At 39.5% G+C, this 27,247-nt stretch overlaps 1 protein-coding gene across 5 annotated transcripts; it reads right to left on the minus strand.

Moving 5' to 3' along the window:
* Window positions 1-25,693, minus strand: MARCH7 (membrane associated ring-CH-type finger 7). 5 transcript variants are annotated; one of them, XM_027695773.1, is made up of 11 exons: window positions 24,535-25,137; window positions 19,838-19,994; window positions 15,179-15,337; window positions 12,602-12,764; window positions 10,852-10,986; window positions 8,088-9,204; window positions 7,657-7,826; window positions 6,310-6,419; window positions 4,828-4,941; window positions 2,986-3,034; window positions 1-1,109 (listed from the first exon to the last, which is right to left on the minus strand). In XM_027695773.1, the coding sequence occupies exons 2-11, from the start codon at window positions 19,982-19,984 to the stop codon at window positions 1,084-1,086; spliced, it is 2,190 nt and encodes a 729-aa protein (XP_027551574.1). In that variant the 5' UTR covers window positions 19,985-19,994; window positions 24,535-25,137; the 3' UTR covers window positions 1-1,083. The 5 variants fall into 5 exon arrangements, with proteins under 5 accessions (XP_027551574.1, XP_027551575.1, XP_027551572.1 ...); XM_027695774.1 differs by lacking the exon at window positions 2,986-3,034 and having other exon boundaries at window positions 8,088-8,241; window positions 8,410-9,204; window positions 24,535-25,131; XM_027695771.1 differs by lacking the exons at window positions 2,986-3,034; window positions 24,535-25,137 and adding an exon at window positions 25,599-25,693.
* Window positions 25,694-27,247: the final 1,554 nt, after the last annotated feature.

The following is a 27,247-nucleotide window of genomic DNA, read 5'->3' on the forward strand; positions in this document are numbered from 1 at the left end:
TACATGTATGAGAATTTATTGTATCACCATTCATATAAAGCATTTCAATCCAAAATGGTCAGAAACAATCTTAAATATCCGCATAAGAATTTATAAACATTAGTAAAGATATACCACAGACTACAGCTTTCTATGTTTTCAAGTGTAAGTTCTGGTAGATATCCATGTTTCAATAAAATGGACAATACCAGTAGAGATGCATACCTCTTTCGTCTTTATTTATAAAGAAGTGACGACACTAGAAAACACATTGATAACCAGTGCTTTGAACAGTGAAGGTGGGATCTAAAAAAACTCTGATTAAACTGAACAACCTTAGGTCTTTATCAAGTTGCATATCTGCTAGAAATGCTGAAATGCAAGAGTTTACACCTGCAATTTCCATAATGGAACAGCCACGTGATATCAAATATAATCTCCAATTTCCAAACTGGTACATAAAAAAGCCATCACCAAGTATTAAAAGACCACTGCAAGTTCTTATTGCTTTTTGAGTTAAATAATAATCTTCAAATAAACCAAAACCCAAACACAATTTCTACAATATCTTGCTTATCCTCCTGTTCATTTATTAACAACGGAAGCAATCAGTTATTATATGATGCGGCAAAAGAGGCATTTAAGAACACCCAAACAAAACCTATTTCAGTACATGGACATCCCCACCCTCCCCTTGAAACCCACTATAACCACTTAGTGCCAGCAGAGGACCAAAGCTCGGTAAGACAAAACCAGAAATCTGACTACAGTAAGAAGGAAACACAAAGGGAGATAAAGCTTCCTTAAATATTCAAAATCTGATGTCCTCCAAAACAAAGCACATCATCCTCATAATTTAAAAAGGGAAATTGCTTTCTGTGTATCTAATCCTCACACATGCTGAGTAGATCTCAAGTCCACTGAGAGTTCCACTGTGCAGCAGTTTATTTTGAATTCAACAACGCTTCAAAAACTACAGGGATATTCAATGCACTTTTTACTAAGGAGAGGAATAAAACAAATGTATGTTGACGTTGTTCTTGCCAGTTCAGCATTTCTGCAGCAATTCCATTTGTTTCTTGCAGTATGAAAGGTCTACCAGCATCAGTCTTCAGAATCATCTTCAGAAGCTGTTGGAACAACACAGTATAATCAAAAGCCTTGACAAAGGTCTGTGAAATTAAAGCACTTCAGGATGAGCAGAGGAAATAAAGGTAATTTTATAATATTAAATGGCAGATTGTAATACCCACCCACACCTGGTGTAATCACATAGATTAATTTTTAAATGCATCTCATGTCTGAAAAATATAGCATTTTCAAATCAAAACTCAACAGTACAAAAGGCAGTGTCCTCCTGCTCTTCTTCCTCAAAGTAAAAGGAAGAAAACCAAATTAAGCCAGAGATTCAACTTTTATGCAGTGTTTACAGTGGCTAATTCCAACAGTAGTCAGAGGAGGATATATTCAATCCATGACAGCAGCACCCAACACCAGGGAAAGAAATGACTCACAAAGTTAACAATTTGGATACTAAAATATCTTGAAAGATTCAGTCATCCGAACAAAGACTCTGAAATTTTTAAATATATACACATATATATGTTGCTTAATGCAACTTGGGCCTACTTGGAAGCAGCTCTTCTCTCCAGCCCTGTTCTTTCACCATATGCAAGATGAACATGAAGCCCACATGTGCATAGGATTTTGTTGTTGCAAGGTGAATTAAAGAGACAAATACATACTTGTCGACTACGAAAGAAAAGTCAGTACACACATCTACATCAGGTTTGCAAAGCATTAGCTTGTCTGTAACAGGAATTTAGTAGGTCCTCTTAAGCAAAGTCTGCAGGCAAGAAAGTATTTACACTGAAGTAATTTGTTCCACCCCTGAATACAGAAAGAAGAAAAGCCTGACTCCTTGCTTCTTCAGTTCTTAGAAGACAAATGTAACTGAAATGCATCAGTGATAAAACTAAAACTCAGTATTCCTCACCTGCAAGTTAAAGGCTGAATCAAATATAGACTGAATTAAGGTGTAAAATGACACTCATTAAGGTTAATTTTTACTCTAGTAAGGATGCACATAACTTAAGAATTAATTCAGAACTCTAGCCCACCTTGCTCTGATGCAATAATCATCTTGAACTAAAACTCACACATACACACACACACTCCCCATTCCTTACAGTAGTTCCAATGCATCCTATGCAGTGAAAATTCATATACAAACTTTGAACATTGACAGACATTCACGTGCACGCTAGGGAAAAAAAAGGTAGATCAACTACCCTTCTACTGCCTATTCATCATGCCTAGAAATAGATCCAGGAGATGTTTACCAGAAGTCAGCATAAAGTTTTGAATTTTTGATTTTTTTTTCAAATGTTGTCACCTTTTCCCTAACACAGAGCCTGACAGCATTAGGAAGAATCATTTTGTGGGTCTGTACAGAGCACAGAATTTAATGAAAAGCTGGCAACCTTTAAATCTCGTTCATGAGGTGTGGTAGGTCTGATCAAGGAATCCAAACAACCAAAAAGTGCATGTGAATGGAAAAAAGAAAAGAGAGAAGGCAAAAAAAAGAAGGGGAGGAGGAAAAAATGGCAAAAGAATATGTAACTTAAGTGCAGTGAAATTCAACTCTAAATATTTCTTTCCTACTAAGACTCCTGTAAAAGGCAACAACCTGAAGGTCACCACTAATCCCATAATTAGGTACTACTAGAATTACAATAACCAACTGTAACTAGTAAGGAATTTTGTAATCACTTGCAGATAACACTTCTGTAGTCTAAACAATTCTATGCTGTTGGGAAATTAATCATGGAGAATTAAAACCGGTTCCCCCTCGGAATAGTTCTACTGATGATGGAAAAAGCACTGCTGGGTCAAGTAAAGTTTTCAGTAATTATATTCATATCATGAATCTTGGCAAGGAGGATTGTACTCATTTAGCTTTGAGTTGATCTAATGGGAGGGGAGGGGAAGAGGGGAAGCACCTACTTTCAATATCTTCCATATGTGCCTGAAGAGTTCTTGCAAGGTTAATAAACTAGAAACAAGGCAGAGAGAAAGTAGTTTAAAAGTTGCAAAGGTATCTGCAGAAATTTGCAACAAGTTAGCAAAGTTTTCTTCACTTTTTACATCCCAAAGCTTCATGCCATATATTGGTTACCCTAACCCATTTGCCCAACTTACAAAAATCAATGCAAAATTTAATATAAATCCCCACACATTAGACTTCAAATTGCTACTGCACAGTAATTTCAGCTTCCACTCTATGTCAAATGTTTCTGGTAGCAGCTAGTGGCATCATCTTCATGTTCTACAGTCTGTAAAACATATCAGTTTTGAAAGCAGCAAATATAAACAAGTGCCAGTGTAATGAATACCATTCCTAAAAACTGTAATGCAGAAAAACATAGTCATGGTAAGGACTTGCATTAGTCGGATCCATTTTATTTAATTCACTATGATTATTATTAAGACAAAACAGAGTCCTTTGACTGAATGAGATTAATGAAAAATGCATGAATACAGTTAAAGTTTTTGTTTACGCTTAGAATCTTAAGACCAGGATTATTATCAGGCAATGGTGGTAGTTTAATGTTGGAAGCATATGGTATCAAAACCCAACCCCCAAATCCCTAGGAATAACATGTCTCAGCCAAGTGGTTTTCTTTCACCACTGGCAATCTGCATCACTGTTTCAGGTAAAGTCCAGATGTTGAGACACAGCAGATAAAATGCGTCTCCACTGCTTACTTGTATGCTCGGTATCAAACAGCAGCATGGGTGCTCTCACTGGGTTAGAATGCAGTGTCACACACTGAAGTATGTAATGCCTCCTCTGATGAAAATCCAGTAAAAACAACTTCTGTAATACACTCAAGCTGTACTATACTGGATGCTGGCTACTATTAGATTATGTGTCTTTTATATCTCTACACTCGCACCAGGGAAACTGCACATTTCATTTGCGGACGGTGGAATACAAGTTCTACATTAGATGTGCATAGAAAAGAGGACCACTGTTTTAGGACCTTAAGAGATTAGAGTACAGTCCTGCCTCTTCCCCAAAGGCCTAGTGCCTGCTGGCAGTCAACCATTCCAATACCCATTAGATAAGCTTAATATTGTCACTTCTCTCTATCCAAGTAAAAAAACCCGAAATGATCAGCTTTTCAAGGAGCTTGGTTGACTAAGAGCACTGATTCATTATCTAGTATGAAATAAATGTAGAATACTGGATTTCTGAGTGAGTCACTATGCAGAAAGAACTTTGTATGCTGATCTCTTACTTGTAAAATGTGCACTTACCAGGTGTCTATGCCAAGCCACTTAAGTGACAAGAGTACAATCAAACACAACTAATAGGAGTCTGGACTAATGCCAAAAAAATCCTACTATAGCTATGGTCTGTTTCACAACGTTCACAGTCAAGTACAGATTTAGGTATAGTCCATGAGACAACCACTGCAAGTTCTAGACCTCTGCAATGTAGACCGGCATAATGAGAAAAATTAAATCAGGTAGTCCAAAATTCTTAACTGCATGTTTTGTACAGGGAGAGGTTACCCTTCCAGTTTTGTGTAAGTTCACAACGATCACGACAACATACATGCAAACCAATGAATGACCAACAACCTTGACAAAAAGCATTCTGCAACACAGTAACTGCAATAATGCAGTACCTCCAGTTTCAAATTAAACACGGGGTTAGTGCACTGACAAGCACAGCCCATTTTAGACCTAAAAGTTTTTTTAAAAGCATATTTCTTAGGTATCTAGCTCCCATGTCACTCCCAGGTAACAATCCCTGCCAGAAAATCACTGCATACTTACTCTGACACGTGTGCTGGCCTCGTTGGCAGTTCCTAACATATCAGAAAAGCGCTGCTCGCATAAGTGTAACAACACTACGAGGTAGAGACCAGAGCTGATAAATTCATAGTCTGCCTTAAAGGAGATCAAAGAAACATTCAGAATGTCAGTAATACGTCTGCATATATGATTCAAAAAGTAGAACAGAATTAGATTTTACTAGAATCATTACATATTTATCTCTACTTGTTCCAAGAGAATTAGGGAAATGAAATACAAAAAAATTTTAATTACTGAAAAGCTGTTTATACTTCTGGTTCTTCCCACCCACTGCGGATCTAACACGTCACCCTTGAAGATAAATAGAGTTCTACAAATTAAATCTCAGTCAGCATGATTAGTTTAGAGGAAAGAAACAGTGTATTACATCACTTGGAAAAACAAAACTAATGAACATTTCTGGTTTCTTCTCCGTGATCCCAATGCTTTACAGAAAGCCAAAATAAAGGAATATATTTTCAGAATGCTATGATGTTATAAATATTTTAGGAAATTCCTTTCCCCAAGATAAAGAAAACCTTTAAAAATGCTAGCACTGAACAGATAATTTAGTCAACTCTTTAGGAAAAAAATTCAAAGCTCTTATTTCTATTAAAGTACAGTGACAGTAACCAATAATCAGTAGTATTAAAATGTATGATGGCACTCTCAAGAAAGCCAAGAAAATTTCAGTCTGTCCCAAGTGATAGGAAGTAGAGTACATGGGTAAGAACTTACTCTAAATAATAAAAAAATTAGAGGTTGCTGTTTTGCCCCAAAACTGATGTCACTTGGTATTTTCTTTCAACTTCTGAGGTAGGCTTATACCATAAGTCTTTATATATTCTCAGAATACAACCCAGAGAATAAGAAAAACCCTCTGAATAAAGTTAATTAAAAACACCAGTTTTGTGTTATTTACCCACTTTTAATACTACACAATCCAGTAGTTCTAAGATAATATATTTTATATAACAAGAGTAATACTAATAAGCCTTTGATCATTTTTAATTTACGAAACAACTAGAAGGAGCAGTCAGAAGCTGTTAGAAAATAGGTTAGTTTCTATCACTTTAATGAAACAAAAAGTTTTTAATGGTACATTTAAAACAACTGCTAAGTGTGTTTAGCTAAAAGCAGACAGCTCATGACAATGTGAAATTCAATCTAATCGTAACAGAATTCACACCGCACCTATGTGACAGAGACAAGGGGGTGCAAAGCTAGATGGCAGATCTGCAACTAAGAAAAAAGATACATTACACTTACTGAAAGCTCAGCTATAGGAAGCACAGCAGGAAGATAGAATTGGTCTGAATATTGAGGAGAAAAATCTGTTCCATGTTGACATTACTTTCTATGCATAACAGTCCTTCTGAAATAGAGATGCATTTGCCTTCTCTAAAGAAGGCTGCCCTCCCAGCACTAAACCAACACTTACCAAATTAAGTAAAATATACTAACTTGTTCATTTGCATGTGCCCTATAGAGTTCATGAATGTCAAAGTCTTCCAGATTCAGATGCAACTTCTCCTTACACAATTCACAAGTTGTCACCGCTTCCAAAGAAGAACCTGGTGAGGAGGGGGACAAGGGGAAACTCAGTGTCAAGTTTCAACAATCTATGACACAATCATATAAACACTGCAAACTCTCAGTATAACTTTTGGCTTTATTTTGCAGAGCAAGGCTAGAAGAAAAGAAAGTCTCTAAGATGAATGTAGTGACATCTGCTACTGTCAGAATTTAAATGCTGTGGAATGTTTGTTCTCTATACAGCTGCACCTATTTTGCCTCACATTTATTCTGGATACAACAAGCCTCTTACTGCAAGTCTGGCATAAAATCACTTCTTGAGCTTTTTGAATTCCACCCTGTAATCCAAATGCACACAAAAGTAAGAATGAATATACCAAACCAGCTTAAAGTTATTGTCAGAGTAACATTTTGTCTTAAGTACCAGTTTTAAAACAAGCTGTTCCATAAGCAATAAGACGAACAAAGCAACTTGATGGTGGATTTATGTCTTTACATACAGTTAAATTCAAATTAATTTCTTCTACAGGCTGAGGCTTCTTATACATCCCTACTCTGATGTGTGTCCTCTGATACTGAGTAAAAAAGCAAACAGATGCTAGCACCTTCCTTTGGTAAAAAGTATTCCATGATTTTTGTGTCTTCTACCAAGCCACCTATTTTTAAGTCTTAAGAATACTGCAGATCACTTAGTTATAAACTGGTCAATCAACTTATTACAAAAATTTTTACCCAGTGTGCAATGTCTGAAGTGTTTCTTAAAAAATTACATACACACTTTGAAGCAGTTTTTGAACAAGCAGTTTTAAAGTGCCTTGAACAAGAGCTAGTATGTTTAAAAAAAATAAAGTACTTAAGTCTAGTTACAATTGAAAAACATTTCTTGATTTTCAAATTCTTATCGCTCTGCTACAGTCAGCTTGGCTATATAAGTCTTGCAAAAAAGCACAATCATACTCAAAAGGAAGAGTGGGGAGCAAACTCCACCCCAAGCTGTACCACCAAAGTGATAGAGTAGTTCTAAAGCTACACTTCTACAATGTTATATTTTGTCTAATACCTTAGTAGACAACCCTAATAATTCTCTGAACAACAAATACAGTTCTTGGAACTACTCACACGAGAAGCTGCACAGACACACAGTAAGTCTGGAAGTGCCACACTGTTGTTTGTCCCCACTGCTCATTTTTCAGCTAAATACCTCAGTAAATGCAATACCTCTGATAGGCATCCCTATACAACTGGAAGTCTACCTTGGTCTAGAGTCTGCTTTACCTGAATTAATCTTGGACTGCAGCCATTTTTTCATGCACTCCTGGTGAACATATTGCAGACTTCCAGTGCATTTGCATGGCTCTATTAAAAGGTTGTCAGAACTTGCAGAGGACAGTTGACAGATTCTGCATAAGTCACCCTCTTCATCTTCAGAATCTTCTAAAAGCAGGCTGAATAGGAAGGAATACCAATAAACACTGTAACACATTTCATGAAAGATTTTTAAAATGAAAATTCTATTTATCGAACTGTTCTCAAACCTAAGAGGATTAAAACAAGCTTCTGCAAAGACAGAAGTGAGAATACAGGTGACAAGGGACTGAGTTGCCGCCTTCTCTGAAGGAAAGTTTTCTTTTAAAATCACAAGTGCAGAAAGCCCTTTCACCTTAAGACAGGTACATTTTACTATCTCAAAAAAATTACTAATTTACCTCTCTTTAATTTTCTGGAGTCTTTCTGGATCTCTTGAAGGTGGTACTTTAGACTTGTCACTTTCTTGTCCATCAGACTGATTCCAGCCAGAGGGTATAATATCTACAGTTATCATAAGATTGTCAGATAGACTGCTTCCTAATGTTGGAGGCACTGCAAAGCGAAAGAGAGAACCGGGCAGAATTCCAGAACTTCTTCTACTGTGGGCTGAATCTGGTGGGGAAGCAGTAGCTCTAGAAATACCAGACACTGCAGGTGTTGGTGGTCTGCTAACAGAAGCCCGAGGAGGGCTACCTGATGCTTCAAGAGAGGTCTCCTCACCTGACTCTCTCCTTCTAAAGACATGTTGTGATCTAGCTGTTGTATCAGAGGTAGAGATCCTTGCGGATTCATCTCTTCCTTCTCTTCTTCTTCTGGAAAAGAGAGGTGTACATCTGTTCCTCAAAGAGGATGACAGCCAGGATCCTGTGCTCCTACTTTCAGAGTCTGGTCTGTAGCTTTCCCCATCTGAATCAGAGCTGCGATTCTGTGAAACTGCTGATAAACCCCATCTTCGTCCAAGAAAACTAAACCCCTGAGAAGCTTCAGATGACTGAAGTCCTGGAACTTCCGGAGTTGCAGCTCCATTACTACTCGACAGAGTAGAAGCCTGAACTCTTGGGACCGCTGTTGACTCTTCAGAGCCTAATGATCTTGTATGCAATGGGTCTTGGCTCGACCTTCGAGAGAAAAATGTAGACGACATACTAGATGCTAAACGGGACAGCAGCTGCCTGGTTGTGCGCCTCCCTTCACTGTCAGCTGCAGGCTCATTCAGTGACCTCTGAGAAGACAAAACCCGTTCAGAACCACTTGAGGAAGGGGTTTCATCTCTAATGGCAGTAAGCGAAAATGCTGGCTGCACACTCCTCTGGGGAAATTCCAATTCATTTCTCCTTTGTCTTGAAGAATAGCTGGATCTCGAAGAGCTCATATTAGAGTCTCTGTTGAAAAAAGATGGCTGATGATCAGAAGGCAACTGGCGGTTCACGGACGCATTCAGCCTCAAAGTGCTTAAGGAGTTCTCTTTTGGTCTTGCTCCCTCTGCATATGAAGAGGTAGGCCTGTCTTGAAGATCTGTTGCAGAAAAGCAGAGGAAAACACTATGACAAGATGTGCTCTAACACATCAGGAAACATTCACGGTCAGGTTCAAAAAGGCTCCAAGCAACCTGATCTAGTTAAAGATGTCCCTGCTCATTGCAGGGGGATTGGACTAGATGGACTTTGAAGGTCCCTTCCAACCCAAAACATTCTACGACTCTTACAAGTGTATTTTCTGTAAATACTGTCAAGTACCTTCAACACTGAGAAGAATTCCACTGCAGCTGAACTGTAATTAACACAACATGAATCATCTGAGGTGGCTAAAATCAGCTAGTCTCCCTCCTCAAACAGCTAGATTTGGGGGTTGGGGGTGGGAAAAGGGGGGGAGGAACAAGCACAGGTAGATGAAGGTAGGAAACAGAAGCTCTCTATGATTCTGGAATTGAAACCTTTCATGTTTGCAGTTTTGGTAACTTTTTTTTATGGGTTCTGCATGGCAATCACCATTTATTGCTGAAGCTGAGGTTTATGCATCTGGTAGATTCTAACTAAAGAAACATCTGCACAGATGCCAAGCATCTACCATACGGTTTTGATTACACAGTAGGGAACACAGTCACGAGTTATTTTTATAGCACTTAATATCAGCACTACTGCTAGAAATGCAGCATGGACAGTACAAAGCAAGGTTGTTCACTTATCCGCTTCTCCCATTAGGCTCTACCAGGTAATCTGAACTGTCCACTTACATAAAGAAGTGTAGAGTATGATGACATTAAAATACACTCCTCTGCTGAGGCAAGACTGCAGGCTGAAATCTGGAACTAGTTTTTAGCTTTTCTCCTGATCTTCTATAATTATAAAAATGACATTTTTTTAAATTTCTGCATTAAAAAATATCACTGAATACATCTGCAAAAGGTGGCAGATGGAGACTGATGATGGTTTCCCCAGAAAAAACTCTAGAAGGCCACAACACACTGAACAGAAAGTGAAAATTACAGCACAGAAGTCCTAGTCCCAGCATTTGCCACGAGACAAACCTCTTGCCTCATGTAAAGCATTTGTTCATTCCTTTTTATTTTCAGTGGTCTAGAGGTTTTCCCTAATACTCATTTGAGAACCCAAATGAAAAGAGATAATATGCCATGGGCACCTTTAAGAAAAAAGTTTCCTGGGTCAAATTAACATTATTTCTTTTCCCATACCTAAATACAAAGTGATCTTAACACAAAGTAGAAAAGAGCCTTACTAACTAATCACACAGTTACAGTGGTGGGCAGCCATACCACTTTCATATGACTGAACGCATCTACAAGGTAGACCACTCATACATCCTTCGGTGGTTTGGTCAATGCATGCCAAGTGGCCAGCTAACCTTATTTAAAAGGATACCTTAAAATTAAAAAGATCTTTTGGGTTTGTGTTTGAGTAAAATATTAACATGCCCAGAGAAGTTGTGGACATGCCATCCCTGGAAGCGTTCATGGCCAGGCTGGATGTGGCTTTGAGCAAACTGGTACAATGCAAGGTACCCCTAACCATGGCAGGGGGTTGGAACAAGATGAGCTTAAAGATCCCTTCCAAACCAAATCATTCTGTGATTCTACGAACATGTTCAGAAACTAAAAGGCATATTTACTGTAGGTTTACAAGCTTTCAGTTGCACAATACATACATGTTGAAGGTGAAAAGTCACTGTTTCTGTAGCTCGGATCCACCACATCGTTAACAGACAGATCTGTTCGTCTTTCTAACTCTCTTCGCATCACTGATGAAGACCTAGGAATCCTACTGCATCTCCACGAGGAATCTAGAAAGAATAAGTAAATAAATCCCCTGTTTTGGTAATCATCCATTAAAGCTGGCACTTGCACATGCATTTTTGTTATTCCATATCAACAGTGAGTTTAACATTACCATTAAACTGATTAAGTGGTCAGTGGCAAATATAAAGCCCAGAATAAGCACCACTCTGCTGATCCTGGCACGCACTTAATCTTGCAGTGAGTTAAGTTCTGAAAGCTAAACCAAATGAAAAGTAATAACAGTTTTGTGAAGAGTCAGACCCATTAACACTCATACAGGACAGAGGAGGAAGAGAAGTAGCATCTTCCTTCCAAATGGTAGCTAGTTCTTACACAGGTTTCACAATATAACAAAAACAGCAGCTTGAGACTTAGTAAATGCTGCCATTTTACTTGATGCTACTTAAATGCTTCTAAAATTCATTCTCCACAAAGACAGCTGAAGCTTAAATGTAGTTTAGACACAACTTTAAGAACAATTACTAATATCGTATTTATTACAGAGTAAAACAATTCAGTGTCAAAAGGAATCTTATTTTCTACAAACAGCTCCAACAACCACATAGGGAACTGTGCACACTTCAGCTGTGAACAAAATTCTTGTTCCAAAAGAGTGTTCTTCAATGGTTCTGAGAAATTCACCTTCATTTTGTTCACTGCTAACTTAGAAATCTAATTTAAGCATTCACTGGTCAGCAGTGTAATGACCAACCAATCTAGAAATGGAAAGATGAACAGTCCTACTCCATAGTGAGATACGTTAACAGTTGTCATCTTATTAACAGAGTAAGAAAGCATCACTAATACTGGGTTTTAAGCAAGAACTTATTTTTATTTGGATGGCTGTGAGGTTCCATAAGGGGATATAAAAATAACATTAATCCATGCTCATAAGGGTAATCTGAATGAAACTAGTGGTCAGTTTCAAAATGTTCTAGAAATACTTTTAGTGTAAGTTTTTGACCGTTACTTTCTGAGCTTTAGACTTTTGTTGGTATATTGCTTAAATCCTGTCTATTCAAGTTTCACCAACTTACTTTAAGATAGCTTTAATGAAAATCTCAGGTTTTCATGGAAGAGCTCTTATAACATTTCTTTTTGTGTGGCCTATAGAATGAATTTGGGCCCTGCTAAAAACAGAACTCTTTCTTCCCTGACCCCTACCCACAGTTCTCTAACCAGCCATGACACTGTGTTTGGAACATATTGCTAAATATGGTAAAGATTTCTTTTTTGCACTCCCTGGCACACACTGATGTACCAAGACAATTTGACTCATGAAATAAGAGCAGTTGCACTCACTCTTTCCTTGAAATATTAACCAATTAAGACATACTTGAGCCACGAGGTTCAGCTTTACTGCAAATGGAATGGGTACAGGTAATAATTCTGAAATTACATGAGTACAGCTGGGTTTTCAAAAGACCATGTTAAGAGCATTCTTGGTACTTGGGATACTGCTGTCATTATGAACATACTCTTCTGATAGGCATAAGGTTTTATTATTTAAGAATAATAAAGGTATACTATTTCAAAGCAAGTCTTTTAAAGCTTGATAAAACCTGATCTCACTACTCAGACAATTGTGATGTAACTCAGCTCAAGTAATCAACCTCTCACCTGAAAAGGCAGTCAAGTCATTACTTCTCACAGAAGAGGTAGATGTATAAGATAGCTTAGGTCTCTTTGATTCACTGTCTTGCTGCTGTCTTGAATATGCTCCCTGAGTTCTCTCAGACTCACCATAACACCCAGATGTAAAATGAGAGGAAGATGATGTTGACTGAAATAACAGTAGAAAATAAATTACACAGTATTTCAGATGGGCTTACACTGAACAAAAGCGTACATAATGTAAAACTCACAAAAATAGTATAGAGTAAGTCTTAGATACAAAACCTTTTCTTTAAAAATAACTCAGGAGTTGTGCTTGCACTCTTGATTAGTATTTCCATGTTTACTGAATACAGTCCTACCAACAAAAGCCAGTTCCTATGACATTCAGTATCATTTTTCCTTTATAGATTGATGTGGCTTACAGGGGAAAAAATTATAAGATCTTAGAGGCCAGGAATATAGCTTTACAGATCTCCAAGGGAACATAATCTTGCTGTCCAGACATAGCCAAAACCGACCAGCAACATTATTTTATTTAACAGTTTAACTATTCCAACCTATTTTTTACCAACCTAAAATACAATTAGTTAAGGTGTGAGCTTCAAGTAAACTGTTTGAAACAGGTATATTTTGATTACAATAAGCCCAAGTGCTACTGAAGCAGTTCAGAGTAAAGAACAGGTACAAAACAATTTTTGCAGTGTACAGCACTGAAATAAAACAGTTTTCAGAAACTAGTACCCTAGTACTTAGAAAAAAAACTGGGATAGACTATAAAGCTGTTTGTCTGGTTACTTGCAGCCAAGGCATTCATTTTCTATTTGAAATGTTTGAGGTTTATTTTTTCATATCTAAAAAAAAAAAAAAAAAGGTGAGATCAATCATAAACCTCAATTGAGCTGTTTGTCTTCCCCAAAAACTTATCTACAACCAAGATCCTTTAAGGATCAACCAAATTGGAGTATATGTTATAGCTGCGGGGTGTTATTTTATTATGGTTTTTACTAAGTTTAAGCCACAACTCTTTCAAACTAAAAAGTATCAAAGTATTTCTCTCATCCCATCATAAAAGACAGATAGGGAGACACAGAAACTAACAACAAAAACCAATTACAAAGCTAGGTTATTTTCCCTCATGAATCCTCTACTTAACGTATCATTTATTTTTAATTGTTTACTACTTGAGAAGTGGAAGTTTCTGAATGTCTTCTGCAATGTTCACTCCTTAAATTTAATTTAAGAGAAAAATTAACCTCACTGGGGAAAAAAAAGATTTTCATCTTGAAAACTCCATAGCACCAACTTAACTGGGTATGTAGACCACTTACAACCACAGATTCCATTTGCATTTAAGTACACTGACCATGGCTTCCCCTGAAGGCCAGCATGTGCACACTAGTTCCTCCCTCCCCATTATCTCAGTGTCTTCACCTACAAGTCATTAAGAAAACAAATACCTCTTTAAAGATGCGAGCACTCTTATCTATCCAGAAAATAAGCAGAATTTTTACTTGTTCCCTACCATCCCATCAAAGTTGCTCACAGTTTTCTGCTTTTCCCACCCTAATATTTCTTCTGCAATTTGAAGTGTTTTACTGTCACTCTACAATGCATAAGCATAGCACAAACTAACTATTTTTGGAGTTACAAAGGTACATTCTAGAAACCAGTTATGACAAGCTGTTAAGGCCTGAGCCTTGAATCTCACGTAAACAACTAAGCGTCCATTTGCTTTCACAGTATAATGTAATAATGGCCAGTCTTCGTGAACGAAGATTTTTGGGAAAGGTCTTTTACCTTTCCAGCCTGCGCAATGGATTTTTTTTTTTTTTAGGTGAGACACAGCATGCGCTGAACTGAGCCCACCCTTTAATCCTAAGGTTCATCTGCCGGGGCCAAGCAAGCTTGGACAATGGCAGTGAGGTCCTCAGGACGTAGGTTTGTTTAGAGTGACCTTCTCATAGATGGATGGCCTCACAGGGCTAACGGGCTCCATCTGCCCGGGGGACTGGGATTCGAACCTGGGTCGCAGCAGTGAGAGTCCTGCATGCTAACCACTAGGCCACCAGGGGTCCCATAATGTAAGCAGCACATCAGTAAGCACAAGCAGATCATAAATTATACCTCCACAACTAAGTTTCCTAAAGCAGGTCTTCACACCCACCCGCTTTGTGTTAACTCACAGAACTGGTAACATCCAAAGCCCACACCCCCTAGAAATACCTGATGGAACAAGCTGAGTATCAATAATACTAATGTTGCCATCCACAGGACTGTAACATGTATCAGATTCTAATCACCCCCTCCTTTTTTCTTTTTAAACGGACATTTGCAGAGCCACACACTTCAAATTTATTTATTAACTCTTACTAAAACTAATATGCATTACTATTTTTATCCTCTGAATAATTTCTTAACAGTGCTATCTTGTAGCTTTTGCTCCATCTTGGCTTAGTAATACTGTACTTACCCAGAAACATGACAATGAGTCTCTGCTAGTTGCTTGTCAGATTGGGAAGGCTAAAGTAAAACCCCAGGTTTAAATATTTTTTTCAGGTATTACACATTAACAGTTCTCACCAATCTGCTCCTGCTTCCCAAAAATCTTCCAGAGCGTGGATGATCGAGTGTCCCTGAGTAGCGGGTTGGAGAGGACACTGAAAGCTTCCAAGGAGTCTCGCAGGTATCTCTTTCTCCAATTCCCCAGTCTCTACTGGAACTATTCAATACACTGGGTTCCTGAAGAACAACATACTTATTGTATGCATCTTGTAACTCACAATCAACTCAGTATCTGATCTGAATACTGAAAATACAGGGAAGTGGAGGTAGTAACACACCTGGAAACCTTTAGTAAGAAACCCCAAGGGATAGTCAAAAAATGAAACAGGCTTAAGACAGAAGCACTGGCAAAAGGAATTTTTTTTTTTGTTAAAGTACTTCATAGCAATGATCAGTTCCTTCATCTGTCCTCTCATTTGACCAGGCAGCAAAAAGTGTAAGGCTTTTGAGGCATCATCCCAACTTAAATACTGCAACAACAGGGTAGAATTAAGGGCCTCACTTTCAAGTGTTATGCAAAAAAACCCACATATGTAGAAGTCTCCATGACAAAAAACGCACCTATCTGGCCACTAAAGCAAGCTATCTGTCTTGTCCTGGCCATCAGTTTTAACACAGAAAAGAGTGGTGCAAAGAGGTGGGGGGGGAGAAGAAAAATAATGTTTTGGGGTTTACTAACAGATAACTATTTTTATATAAGGAGCATGATCTGTCCAAGGAAAATAGATTGTACAGCAAATGTCAACTATGTCACCTTAAAAACGCTCCTACAAATTACACAGTATCTTCTCCAACTCTTAAACATTTCCCTTTTACCACTACTTAAGGTTTTTATTTCTCTGCAGTCTATTCTAATAATCCATCATTATGTTATTGGTAGTGAAGGACTGAAAAGTAAGCATTATTAATTCCAACTGCATTTCATGCAAGCAGCAATAATAAATTTCTATTTTTCATTACAAAATTGAAACTTTTGTGTGTCTAAGCTTTTTATAAATCACTAACATTGAAGATCACCATAAAACAGTAAACAGCACTGGGTATAAAACCATTTTGGGCTTCAGAAATAAGGTAAATGGGTTATGCAGCCTACTTCAGACACAAATACTGATTCCACAGTTTGAGATGCATAACAGACTAAGACTGTTTGGCAAAACAGTCCTGCATATAAACAGAGTTTGCTGCATTTCCTGAGAACAAAGTGCTCAAATTATCTGAAGTCTGAGGAAGTCTGCAGGGCAACCACCATAACTGTTCTCTTTTTGTGTTTTCTCTTCCAAAATCAGGAGCTCTAATCCTCTCCTTGGCTACTGAGGCAAGTTTCTAATAACTAAAACAGGAACCATTTAACATAAAAGTATGTCTGTCTTTAAGAGAACCTAAGGGACAAGGCTCTAGACTACCAGTTACACTGAATTTCAATTAATAGATGATAATTGAGGAAAGACTACAATTTAATTTGCTCCATAGAATAATCATTGAGATTAATAAAATCAATAGAAATAACAGAAATCCAACTATTTTATTAACACTAAGAAGCATCTCTAAGTGATTATTTGTCCATTCTCTTTCTACAAACTATTAATACTACAAACACAGTAGTTGCTGTCACCATTTCTTAAAAGTCATAGGATTGGGATTTAAAAAGCTGAAGAAATATTCATGGCTTGTCGTTCTCACAAGCAAAATTAAACCTCATATTTTCAAGTCTCAGTGGGATTCATCATATTTCCAGATTATTTCACATATGGATAATCAGCCCATGGGCAGAAGACTAAACAATGTGAAGATAAAAGTAAAGCTCTCTTAAAATGTCCTTACTATGAGCCATACCTACAGACTTAATTGATCTTGAAATACCTGCCTTTCCCTTTTCTTTCCAACAGTTAGATTCTGAAGATGTGAGAATTTCTTAAGTGTTTGGATCACCATGCTAAAGACCCTAATTGAAGAACACCACGCTCAGACTAGCACAGCTCTGAAAGCCCAGTCATGGAGCTCCATCATATACCCTCCTAATGCCAAGCAGCTTTTGGTAGCTGTGGCACCTCTGCACGGGGCTCATTTCTTTAAAGGATGTCCCAAGGCCAACACAGAGAGAAAAAAAAGCAACATACTGGGAATCAAAAAAGCGTCTTTAAGAGAAAGCAGATTATCAGGTATCATGTCAGGAATCCTCAAACCAATTGCTATATCTGAAACAACAACAAAAAAACCCCCAAAACAAATGAACAACAACAACAACAAAAAAAATCTCAGTTTGCTTTCTTCCTTCAGTTCACCTTAAGACTAGTTAACATCCCTTGTGAGTACTTAACAATTAAAGCACTACCTAATGTAGTCTATTTTGGTGTCAATCTGGGGTCTAAGTAGCAGAAAAATGTGATGGGGAAAACAGAACAATTTTATACGCTACATTTGACACTATTCTGCCATTAAAAAAACCCCAACCTTACAACTCATTTCTCACAAAATGCTGACTATGTTGTAACATAAAGCATAGGAATTTTTTTTCTCATTACACTAATTTGATTTTTATATTGTAAGTCACCTAGAAACAACACTGTATCACATACATCTGATTAGTTTACAATTAACCTCTTTGTTCTGCCTCCTCAGAGAAGCAGAGGCTAGTCCCCAGACTGATCTCAGAAATGCATGACATACAACAATTCACACCTATACGAAAAAAAAGGGAAAGAGAACAATGGAAACCTTTCTTATTTTTTTAGCCCTAGTCAAACCCAAGTACTCAAATTTTGACTGCTCTGTCCCAAAAGTTTGAGTTAAGCTACAATGAAATATTCTCTCTACAGAAATTACTCTGTATTTAAAATCCAAGTCCCCAAGTTCCCTTTCATCTTTATACCCAAAGCATTACTGACAGTCATGTGTTTTTTCTTATAAATGACAAATCTTAAATGATTGGTAACTGAAGTAGCTCCTAAATATTTTAAGGTAGGCTTCTGAATGGATTAACAAATGGAAAACGCCTGTCCTTTCCATTCCTATCTGACTGGACTTAATCTTATTTAGACTATTTGTTTCTTCATGCCCCAGTCTCAGTAATCTTAACTTGCAAGCACTAATGTAATTTGTTCCTACCTGCTCTCTAAGTACCAAAGGTTAGTCGACAGAGAGCTTCCCTACGCTTTTATCACTAAGCACTAGTCTTGTGCAACAAGGTCTCAGACTACCTTCTATGAATTGAGAGTGGAAAGAAGGGATACAACGTAATCTTCTATACAAATATTTTCCCCTAAATGTTATAAAGATCATTCCTCAGATTAGAAGCACTTTGCTCAACAGGAAATAGTCAAAAGAATTCGCAGTGCAGTGAACACATCGCAGTTTGTGTAATAAAGTAAATAATGTAAGGTACATTGTGTTAAATTTTCTTAACAGTAGTAACACATCAAACTTCACAGAAGCAGTTCAGCTGAAGACTCATCTTCTGATCAACAGCTTTCAGTATATGTACACTGCGTGTGGACTGTGTCCATAAATTCCTACAAAAGAGCAAGACTGTTTGATTTGGTTTTGTGGAGCAGTCAGCCCATGAAAAACACGGGGGAATCCAAAAACCAAAACCAACTGATGATTGCTTGCCCTTACACATTCCCTATAGCCTATATACTAATGAACCTGTGCGTGTCAGAGATAACAAAAACGTAACACACATGTGTGTACTTGTGCTAAAAATAATGTTCCATTACTTGTAAAACTGTTTCTGAAAAAGGCATTATGTAACACAGTGTTCCAGATAGCTTGTCAACAGGGATCAAACTCATAACGATTTTTTTTTTAAACTATGAACATTTAATCACAGAGTTAAGTTTCTGCAATTTCAAAGATCAAAATGGGCTTACAATTCTGGGCCCAAAATTGAGATGAGAATTGCTGACAGGAGCAGAAGCGAACTACTAAGGCAATTGAGCTGAACTGCTATGTGTGGCTTCCAAGTGCCCAAAGTAATTTCTAAAGTAGTTTAATCTCTACTTCCCATAATACTCTTCCAAAATGAAAGTACTTGCACAGTGTGAGCACTTCCTCTTGAGCATGGCTCCCTGCCCCTAAAAAAGCAGTTTGGTCAGTGTGAAATGCTGCATGTGAACCAACCAAAGGCCTTTCCCTCAGTCCTGTCTACAGCACACAGAGCCCAGCTGCACTAGCACACTGACATGGTAAGTGTTTAGGCTGAGGGGAGCCTAAAGCTCCTCTTCTTACCTTCACAAAACGCAAACACAGGAGGTGCTGCAGAGAGGCACAGCCTCATTAACTCAAAACACAATCCTGTAATTTCTGCATCATCAACACATCAAGTGTAATGTCCTATACACATCTAAGTTCAACCAAAACCCTCACCCCCCCTTCAACACAAAACTCCATTTACCCAGGTTTACAATGGCAGTGACTCATGCCAAAACAGATCCACAGTATCAGGATGCCCCTTCGGTCATCAAACAGATGATTTCTAAAGGTGCAGCTACAAGCACGAGCAGGTAAAAATAGAAATATAGAACTACCAGTTCACAGATTACTGTCATTGGTCTGGTTATTAAATTCTTGTACTTTAGAATTTTTTTTGTCTGAGTTTGGGGGCTTTTCTTGGTTAAAAAAAACCAAAAACACTTGAAATTAATTTATACTTTAAAAAAAGAAAAAAAAAAACATTACCTGGTATCCAGATCCTAATCTCCATGAAGATTCTCTTGCACTATATGCACCAGCTAAACTGTTTCCAGTCAACGTCCTAGATCCTAGGGAAGAGCTGGAAGCCTGAACAGATATCCTGCGCGGAATTCTTGAGGGTTTTGACTCCATTCTTTGTATCCTGTACAAGGACACACTGATTATTTTTTCTCCTATAAGCAGGGATCTCATGTAAAACAGGCACAGTCTTTCTGAGTGTAACATGAATATGACACACATATGAATATTAAATACACAGCGCTTTGGTCTGACTGTGCATCAGCAAAACGGGGAAACGAGCTCTCACCCTGGCTTTTGGAACCTCTTCTTTACATCTCCTCCCATTCCGTGGTAGAAAACTAGAAATACAGCCCCTTTTGCTATACTTATTTTATTACAATATACTCTTGCTATTATAAATATTATACATATATCTAATATATATAGATAAAATATATAAATATACTCCCTTAAGAACCCCACAGCACTCATATTAACACAGAATGAGTCAGGAAAAAAGTACTCAGATTTCTTAAATTTATGTATTACATTTTTGCTCATGAACTGTATCTCAATTGCAGAAATTTTATTCAGACTTATTTTTCAGGGCCAAAGTCATGAAACTTCACCTCCCCGAGAAAAAACATATCTGCAGTCTCCCTGCCTTTAGCTCCTCCAAGGAGAACTCCCATGCAAGTTAACATATGCAAAGGAGCACATGCTATCTCACAGGTGCATATATAAATTTACCTCTGACTCACCGAGTATTTATTTGCTCTTTTGATATTTCTAGGCATTTCAAAAGAAATGCTGGTGCCTTTTTCCCCTGCAAAGTGACCCCATAGTCAACCCTGTCCTTGAAATAGTATCTTGAGTTAGTGTTTCTCTAGAACTCCGGATAGCTACCTAACTGGCCTGCTTATACGCACAGATTTTTCCTCCTCAGGATGGTACAGACAAGAATCAGATCACAAAACGAAGCTCTAAAATAAAAAATTTAAGAGAACTGCAGTATCCTCAGTGGCACAGTACTGCATAGCATGTGAACTGAGTACACAGTGAAGAGCAGCATGATACCTATCAACTCAAACAGATGACCAAGAATTCCATTGGTACAAGGTGATTTGCAGAAGTAGTACAATTCTGGCTTAACCTTCTAAGAATAGGAGTAAGCTTTACTAATTTTTGAAAAAACCCTATCCATCAGCAAAGTACACGTTTTTCCACAGTTCAGCCACTGTCTGCAAGAAGCAGCTGCATCAGTCCTGATGTACCTCATGTCTGGCTGCAGTTTCGAGTTCACATACTCAAGACTTCTAATCTTTGCTAAAGTCATACTGCATTACATATTCTACCCGGCAAAAGCCAGTTTGTACAGAACTCCATTGACCAAACAGCTGGGACAGCTGAGGTTAATTTCCATAACAGAGGATTTTTTTAACCACTGTTCTTGTGCATGTTCAGTTGCCAGCTTTACAACAGTCCTCAAAACACAAAGTAGCCTAAATGCTTAATCCTGCAAGTAGGACTTTTAAAATATAAAGCACACCAAGGAACTGTTTATTTTTGTGTACTGGGTTGTACTAAGGAGAAGCACATCAGCTTCTAGACCATGCTTCCGACATCAGGAACCCCTTAGTATTCGCCAGAGACATAATCAGTTAAAAAAGATCTGGTCAGGAATCTGAAATCCTCACTTGTCTAACTTTGCATTAGTAACCTGAATTAATTAATTAATTAATTAAATTTCCCAGATCACATTTAAATCCCAAGATAAATATTAAACAATTTATGCAATTCTCAAGTTGTAAACACAGCTCTATCAATAAGAATGTTCTAAGCAGTGTTTCAAAGTTCAGAAGAAACTGTTAATCATGGAAGTTTAGAAGAAATTAAGGGAAAATCTAATAATCTAAGCTATATCATTTCAGGTGGATCCTCAGTGCAATAAAATGTAGCAATCCTAAACTGTAATGTAATTTAAGCTTCAGAGTAATCTGCCATAATGTGCACTGCAAGTCTAGTACTTGGACGAAGCTGCACTGAGTTTGAAAAAGTAACTATCAAAGTTGCAAACTGTGAAACTAAAATAATGTCACAGTAATACAGATGAGGGTGTATGCTGGACAGGACAGCTGTACGTCTTGATGACATCTGACACTCAAAGCACTTCATTTGTGTTTTACCCTGATATAAAATATAAGGAACAGACACACAGAATAGTGGATCCAATTCTGTACTATTAAGTACTTGACAGAGTGTCAGCATTATACCCTTTATTATGGATCAATTTACTTCTGAATCACTTCGAATCACTTTGTTTCAGATAGCTGTGGAACGAGACAAATTAAATAATATAGATAAAAGTCAGACACAGACACATATAGAAAACACGAAGGTTCAAGAAGAAGGGATGGAAGCTCCTACTGGTACAAAATAATGTCTAGATGAACCAGGGGAGAATAAAGAAGTGTAAGAACAGCTTCAAGACTAAATTACAGATCATCTAATACTGATAAAATTGCCATCCACAGAACAAACAAAACACAAGCATTCAGACTGAAAAGGACAGGGTGGAAGAGTGGACACCAGAACCAACTACCTCCAGAAGCTGAAATGGAGTCCAAAATTAGCAAATTACTTCTTCAGACACACAAAAAGGCACAAGACTAATTTTCTCCTTTCTGGGTAACCCCTAGAGGACAATGTTATCCATCAGCCTAACCTTGTAAATTAGCACAGGTTGTGATTTTAACCCTAGTAAGTCAGGATGATATTATCTATATAATATTATTTTTCTTCAAATAAAGAAATCTTGCAGAAACTATACACACAAAAAAGTGTTAAAATAAGATTAAGGCAGCACACTAGAAAATGCAAAATTTTAATTTCAGTTTATGCAAACACATTATGGTTAATCTCTTGAATACAACTGTACATTTTTTCGGAAGTACTGACCTCAGCCAGCAAATGAGAAGGATCTGCTATAAAGATTAATCGGAGCAGTGCAAGAAAAGGCAACAGAAACCCTGCCTTGTTTGATGCAGAAGTGAAAAGACGCCGAATAAAAGGCCTTATGGTCTAGGCAAAGAACTTCCGTTCAAGGAAACTGGATTTTGCCTTTGCCTTTCAACAAAGATTCAGTGATATGGAGCATGTCATTAAGATTAATTAAGATTTAATTTTTTTAAAAACCACAACCAAAGAGCTCTTCAACTTCTGGGCATCCATCATAAAATTCACTTGCAATCCAATGAGCAGAAATCATACAATAGTTTCAGTTGGAAGAGATCTTTAAAGGCCATCTAGTCCAACTCCCCTGCAATAAGCAGGGACATCTTCAACCAGATCAGGTTGCTCAAAGCCCTGTCCAACCTGACCTTGGATATATCCAGAGATAGAGCATCCACTACCTCTCTGGGCAACCTGTGCCAGTGTTTCACCCCCCTCATCGTAAAAAATGTCTTCCTCAAATTTAGTTTAAACCATTACTTCTTGTCCTATCACAACAGGCTCTACTAAGTGGTTGTCCCCATCTTTCTTACAGGCCCCATTTAAGTACTGAAAGGCTGCAATAAGGTTTCCCCGGAACCTTCTCTTCTCCAGGCTGAACAGCCCCACCTCTTTCAGCCTTTCCTGTCTTACCCAGCTGGACAGAGCTGCAACTGAAGTCAATGGAGCCATGATATGAATTTACTAGCCAGATAAAACTAGATCTAGGCATTTCAACTCTGGTGATCAACACCAGTAAGGGGTCTCTTGGCAGGGGGTGTTCAGAGTTCTCTGAAAAGCATTTTAAGCACTGTACCTTGAAAGCCTGAGAAGCAACCCTCTTCACAGTTTGGCTGAATACACCCAAAACACATAAAATGCTTATGCTCATCATGGTAACACAATGGGGTTGGGCACAAATAAGGTGAACATGCTAAGCTATTGGAGAACACAGGACAGAACCAGACAACGGTCTCACAATAAAAACCAATCACATTATTAAAGCCACAGTAGTACTTGTCTGCAAGGGGAATATTGTGCTTGTATACAGTATTTCAGAATGAGAATGGTTCCCTTTTACAGGATCAGCATCTTAAGGGTTTTCCTGAATGAGCACAAAGGCACTCAAACTAAAACCTCAAGCATTTTGTTTACACACACAGGAATTCAACAAACCCCAAGTGGTAATTAACACACTGTAATGAGTTCTATAATGACAAAGTAGTCACCTCCATTTACACAGAAGGTAGTGAGATCAAAAAACTTAATCTACTTCTCTGAGGAAATACTAATAATATAAGAATAGAAATAGTGCTGTAGTCTGAACTGATTAAAAAGCCTACCACTGCCAAACAGAAAAGGAACACCTTACTCAAATATCACACCTGCCGTGTCCTTCACTGAGAAACCTCAACACACTATCCTGGCAAAACACACCTCCGGCTTCTCTATTATTTTGACTGTACTCGCTCTGGTACCCAACAACAGAGAAATAAGAAAGGATATAGCAGGATGAGAAGTGCTCTTCTCATCAAAGCAACATATTTCATCAGCTTATGCCATCTTACACTACTTAGCAATCAAAACCTCATTAAAAAATCTGGAAACTCTAGTGGCTCCTAGAATAACATGTCATGCCTCTCAAGACTCAGTCAGAAACCAAGTTCTGAAATAAAACTTTAAAGTCATACCTGTGAAACAGATGACCAACTTGTAACAAGAGGTGGAGCTGAACAGCCTATTTTGAGTGCACAGCTCAAATGTCCTGCCCTTCTTGATGTCATCCCTCCAACGACATTATAAAACATCAACTAGACATAACATAGCCATGGATAGAGGTAACAAGGACAGAAAAGATCCAAGAAGTCTTTGCGGGAAAGCAACAGAATTTCAAAAGATAAAAGTAACAGACAGCAAATATTTCTCTTCTACTTTGACCTTCTCTGCTGATATATGAGGAGCAGTTTTAGGCAGTCTTGTCTAGCAGTAAGGAAAGTATTTACCAGCTTCCATGATTTCTACTAACAGCTTTAAGCTTTTAAGCATTCCTGTACCCTCGATCAGAGGGAAGCATGAGCTTCACTACCAGCTCCTAAATGTAAGTCTTCTAGCTTGGAACTATGAAGTGACACTTCTACCTAAGACTCAAACTCTTACATCTACATCTTTTTGTGTGGTTTAACATAAAACTATTCATAAGACCTTCTCCCAAGCTACTTGTGTTCACGTGTCTTCCTCAGTGTTTACTCACAATCACGTTTTTATGACAAACAAGATGGAGTTCGCGTATCTTTGAGGCTGTGCAATTCTTCATTCGAGGTATTTTCTCAACCTTCGATGCAGAAAGGCTGACAAATAACTCAGCAGCCCCTCAGTCCCGCGAGCAGCAAGAATACTTACAAACGCCGACAGCTCCCGGGCCGCAGCGGCCGGTGCCGCGGGGCTTCTCCCGCAGAGCCGCCAGGCCCCGCACCGTCCCCGCCACGCGCGGGGAGCGGCCCGGCCCGCACGGCAGGGGCTGCTCGGGGGGCACCGGGTGTGTTCCACACGGCCTCGCTCCGAAAGCGGACGCGGAGGCAAGCGGCCGTGGGGGCGAGAGCGGATGGAAGGGCGGCGAGGCCGGGCCCCGCACGGCACAAAATGGTTCCCCTGGCCCTGGCGCGTGGCCGCCGGGCCGTGCCAGGCCCCGCAGCAGGCGTGGGCCGGGCCGGGGCGGAACGGGCCGCAGCGGGCGCCGCGGGCGGTCCGTACTCACCTGCCGGGGCGGGCTGGGGGCCGCGGCGGCTCCGCGCGCGCCGCGCCGGACCCGCAGCACAATGGCGGCCGCGACACCGCCGCTGCCAGACACGGCCGCGCCCCGCCCGCCCCGCTCTCGCGAGAGCTGCGGGGGCGCGGCCGGACCCGCGGGGGGGCGAGGCAGGGGCGGGGCCGGGAGCGCGCACAGGGGCGGGGCGGGGCCAGGAGCGCGCACAGGGGCGGGGCGGGGGCGGGGCCGGGAGCGCGCACAGAGGCGGGAACGGGACATAGGGCCGGGAATGGGCCACAGGGGCGGGAACGGGGCACGGTACGGGGCCGGGGGGCGGGGCCGGAGCCCAGGAGCGGAGCCGGCCTGGAAACCCTCGCGTGTTAAGGACAGGGCTCCTTTATCTGCGCGAAGCAGCGTCGCCAGAGACATCGGAATCGACTTCCACGTTCGGTCTTAAAACTGCAACAGAGGCTTTGAGTTTTCTCCCCGTGCCACACAGTCCTGAATCCCGTGCTGTGAGTGATCCCACCGTCTCTCGTGAGCGGGCACCGCAGCCTGGGTTTGGTTCGGGCTCCCTGGAGGACACGGCGGGATGGGGCTATTGGACGCGGCCCCCTCAGCTGCAAGGCAACAGAAATACCATTCATTTTAATTGTATTGAGGCTCCAGTTTGGTCCTCTTGAAAGTAGCAGACAAGGGCAGACGGCTTTACTTGAGGGAAGATCTTGCATGACGCAGGAAATCGGGAGGTAACCTTGGCAAATCTGAGAATACCAAGCCTTCACGTAATCACAGTTTAGATGCTGTGTCCCTGCCCACTACGGAACGCAGCAGAGACTTTGCTCTGTGCTTTCTGAACCAGACTCTGAAGAAGGCGGGTTGTGTTATTACTGAGGATCTAGACTTGTGTCCCTGCAGTTAGGAGTTTCAGTATTTTACTGATCCACCATCCATCTGTCATCAGTCTCCGGCGGGGCTTTCCTGAATCCCAGTATCCCAGCGAGTGCCCTGGATTGCATTGTTACAAGTCAGATAAAGGGCTGTGCAACAGTAGCAGGCTGGCTATTCTTTGAGGGAGGAAAAAAGGAAAAAACCCCAAACAAACAATAAAGAAAACATGAGCAGCTACCCTGGCACAGGGCTTTAACACATACAAATTCAATGTGTGCATGGCTAATAGCTCTGACAGATCTGGGACACGTCAGATCAGCCAGGCTGGTTAGAAACTAGCCAGGTGGCATCTAAATTATAGGACAGTCCTATTGCTACATTTAGCAATATCCTTGATTCTGTTTCCGTTCATGCTTTTAAATAACTTTTTCCATATGTTTGGCTTGCGTTGCATTTTGTTCACTGAATCTCTCCCAAAGGGAAATGGTGGGCAAAGTACTGTTTTATTGGAGACAGGACAAAGGGCTGAGAAGAAGAACTGTAAACAGAGAGAGGAGCAATTGAAAAAAAATTGATAGGAGAGAAAGGCTGCTGGTTTTTTGCTGCTGGGCATGTTGCCTTTCACCATCATGCCAAAACCAATGCTTATTGGACTTGGGAAAATCTTGTCTCTAGCACCCAGAAGCAGGCTGCTGTCCCAGCCAATACCATTTATTTGGCATATCTGTCTCCAGGGAAAGAGGACAGCTGGGAATGGATTAATGAAT

This window comes from Neopelma chrysocephalum, unplaced genomic scaffold (assembly GCF_003984885.1).
Source record: "Neopelma chrysocephalum unplaced genomic scaffold, ASM398488v2 Primary Assembly neopelma1_103, whole genome shotgun sequence".
NCBI classification, from domain to species: Eukaryota; Metazoa; Chordata; class Aves; order Passeriformes; family Pipridae; genus Neopelma; species Neopelma chrysocephalum.

Excerpts from the sequence above, each read along its gene's own strand:
- MARCH7 (XM_027695771.1), bottom strand. The coding sequence starts at position 19,984 with ATGGAGTCAAAACCCTCAAGAATTCCGCGCAGGATATCTGTTCAGGCT. Across the intron at positions 10,987-12,601 it reads TGACTTGACTGCCTTTTCAG|ATTCCTCGTGGAGATGCAGT; the intron begins GTGAGAGGTTGA and ends TATTCTTTCTAG. Across the intron at positions 7,827-8,087 it reads CTCCAGAAAATTAAAGAGAG|CCTGCTTTTAGAAGATTCTG; the intron begins GTAAATTAGTAA and ends CTTCCTATTCAG.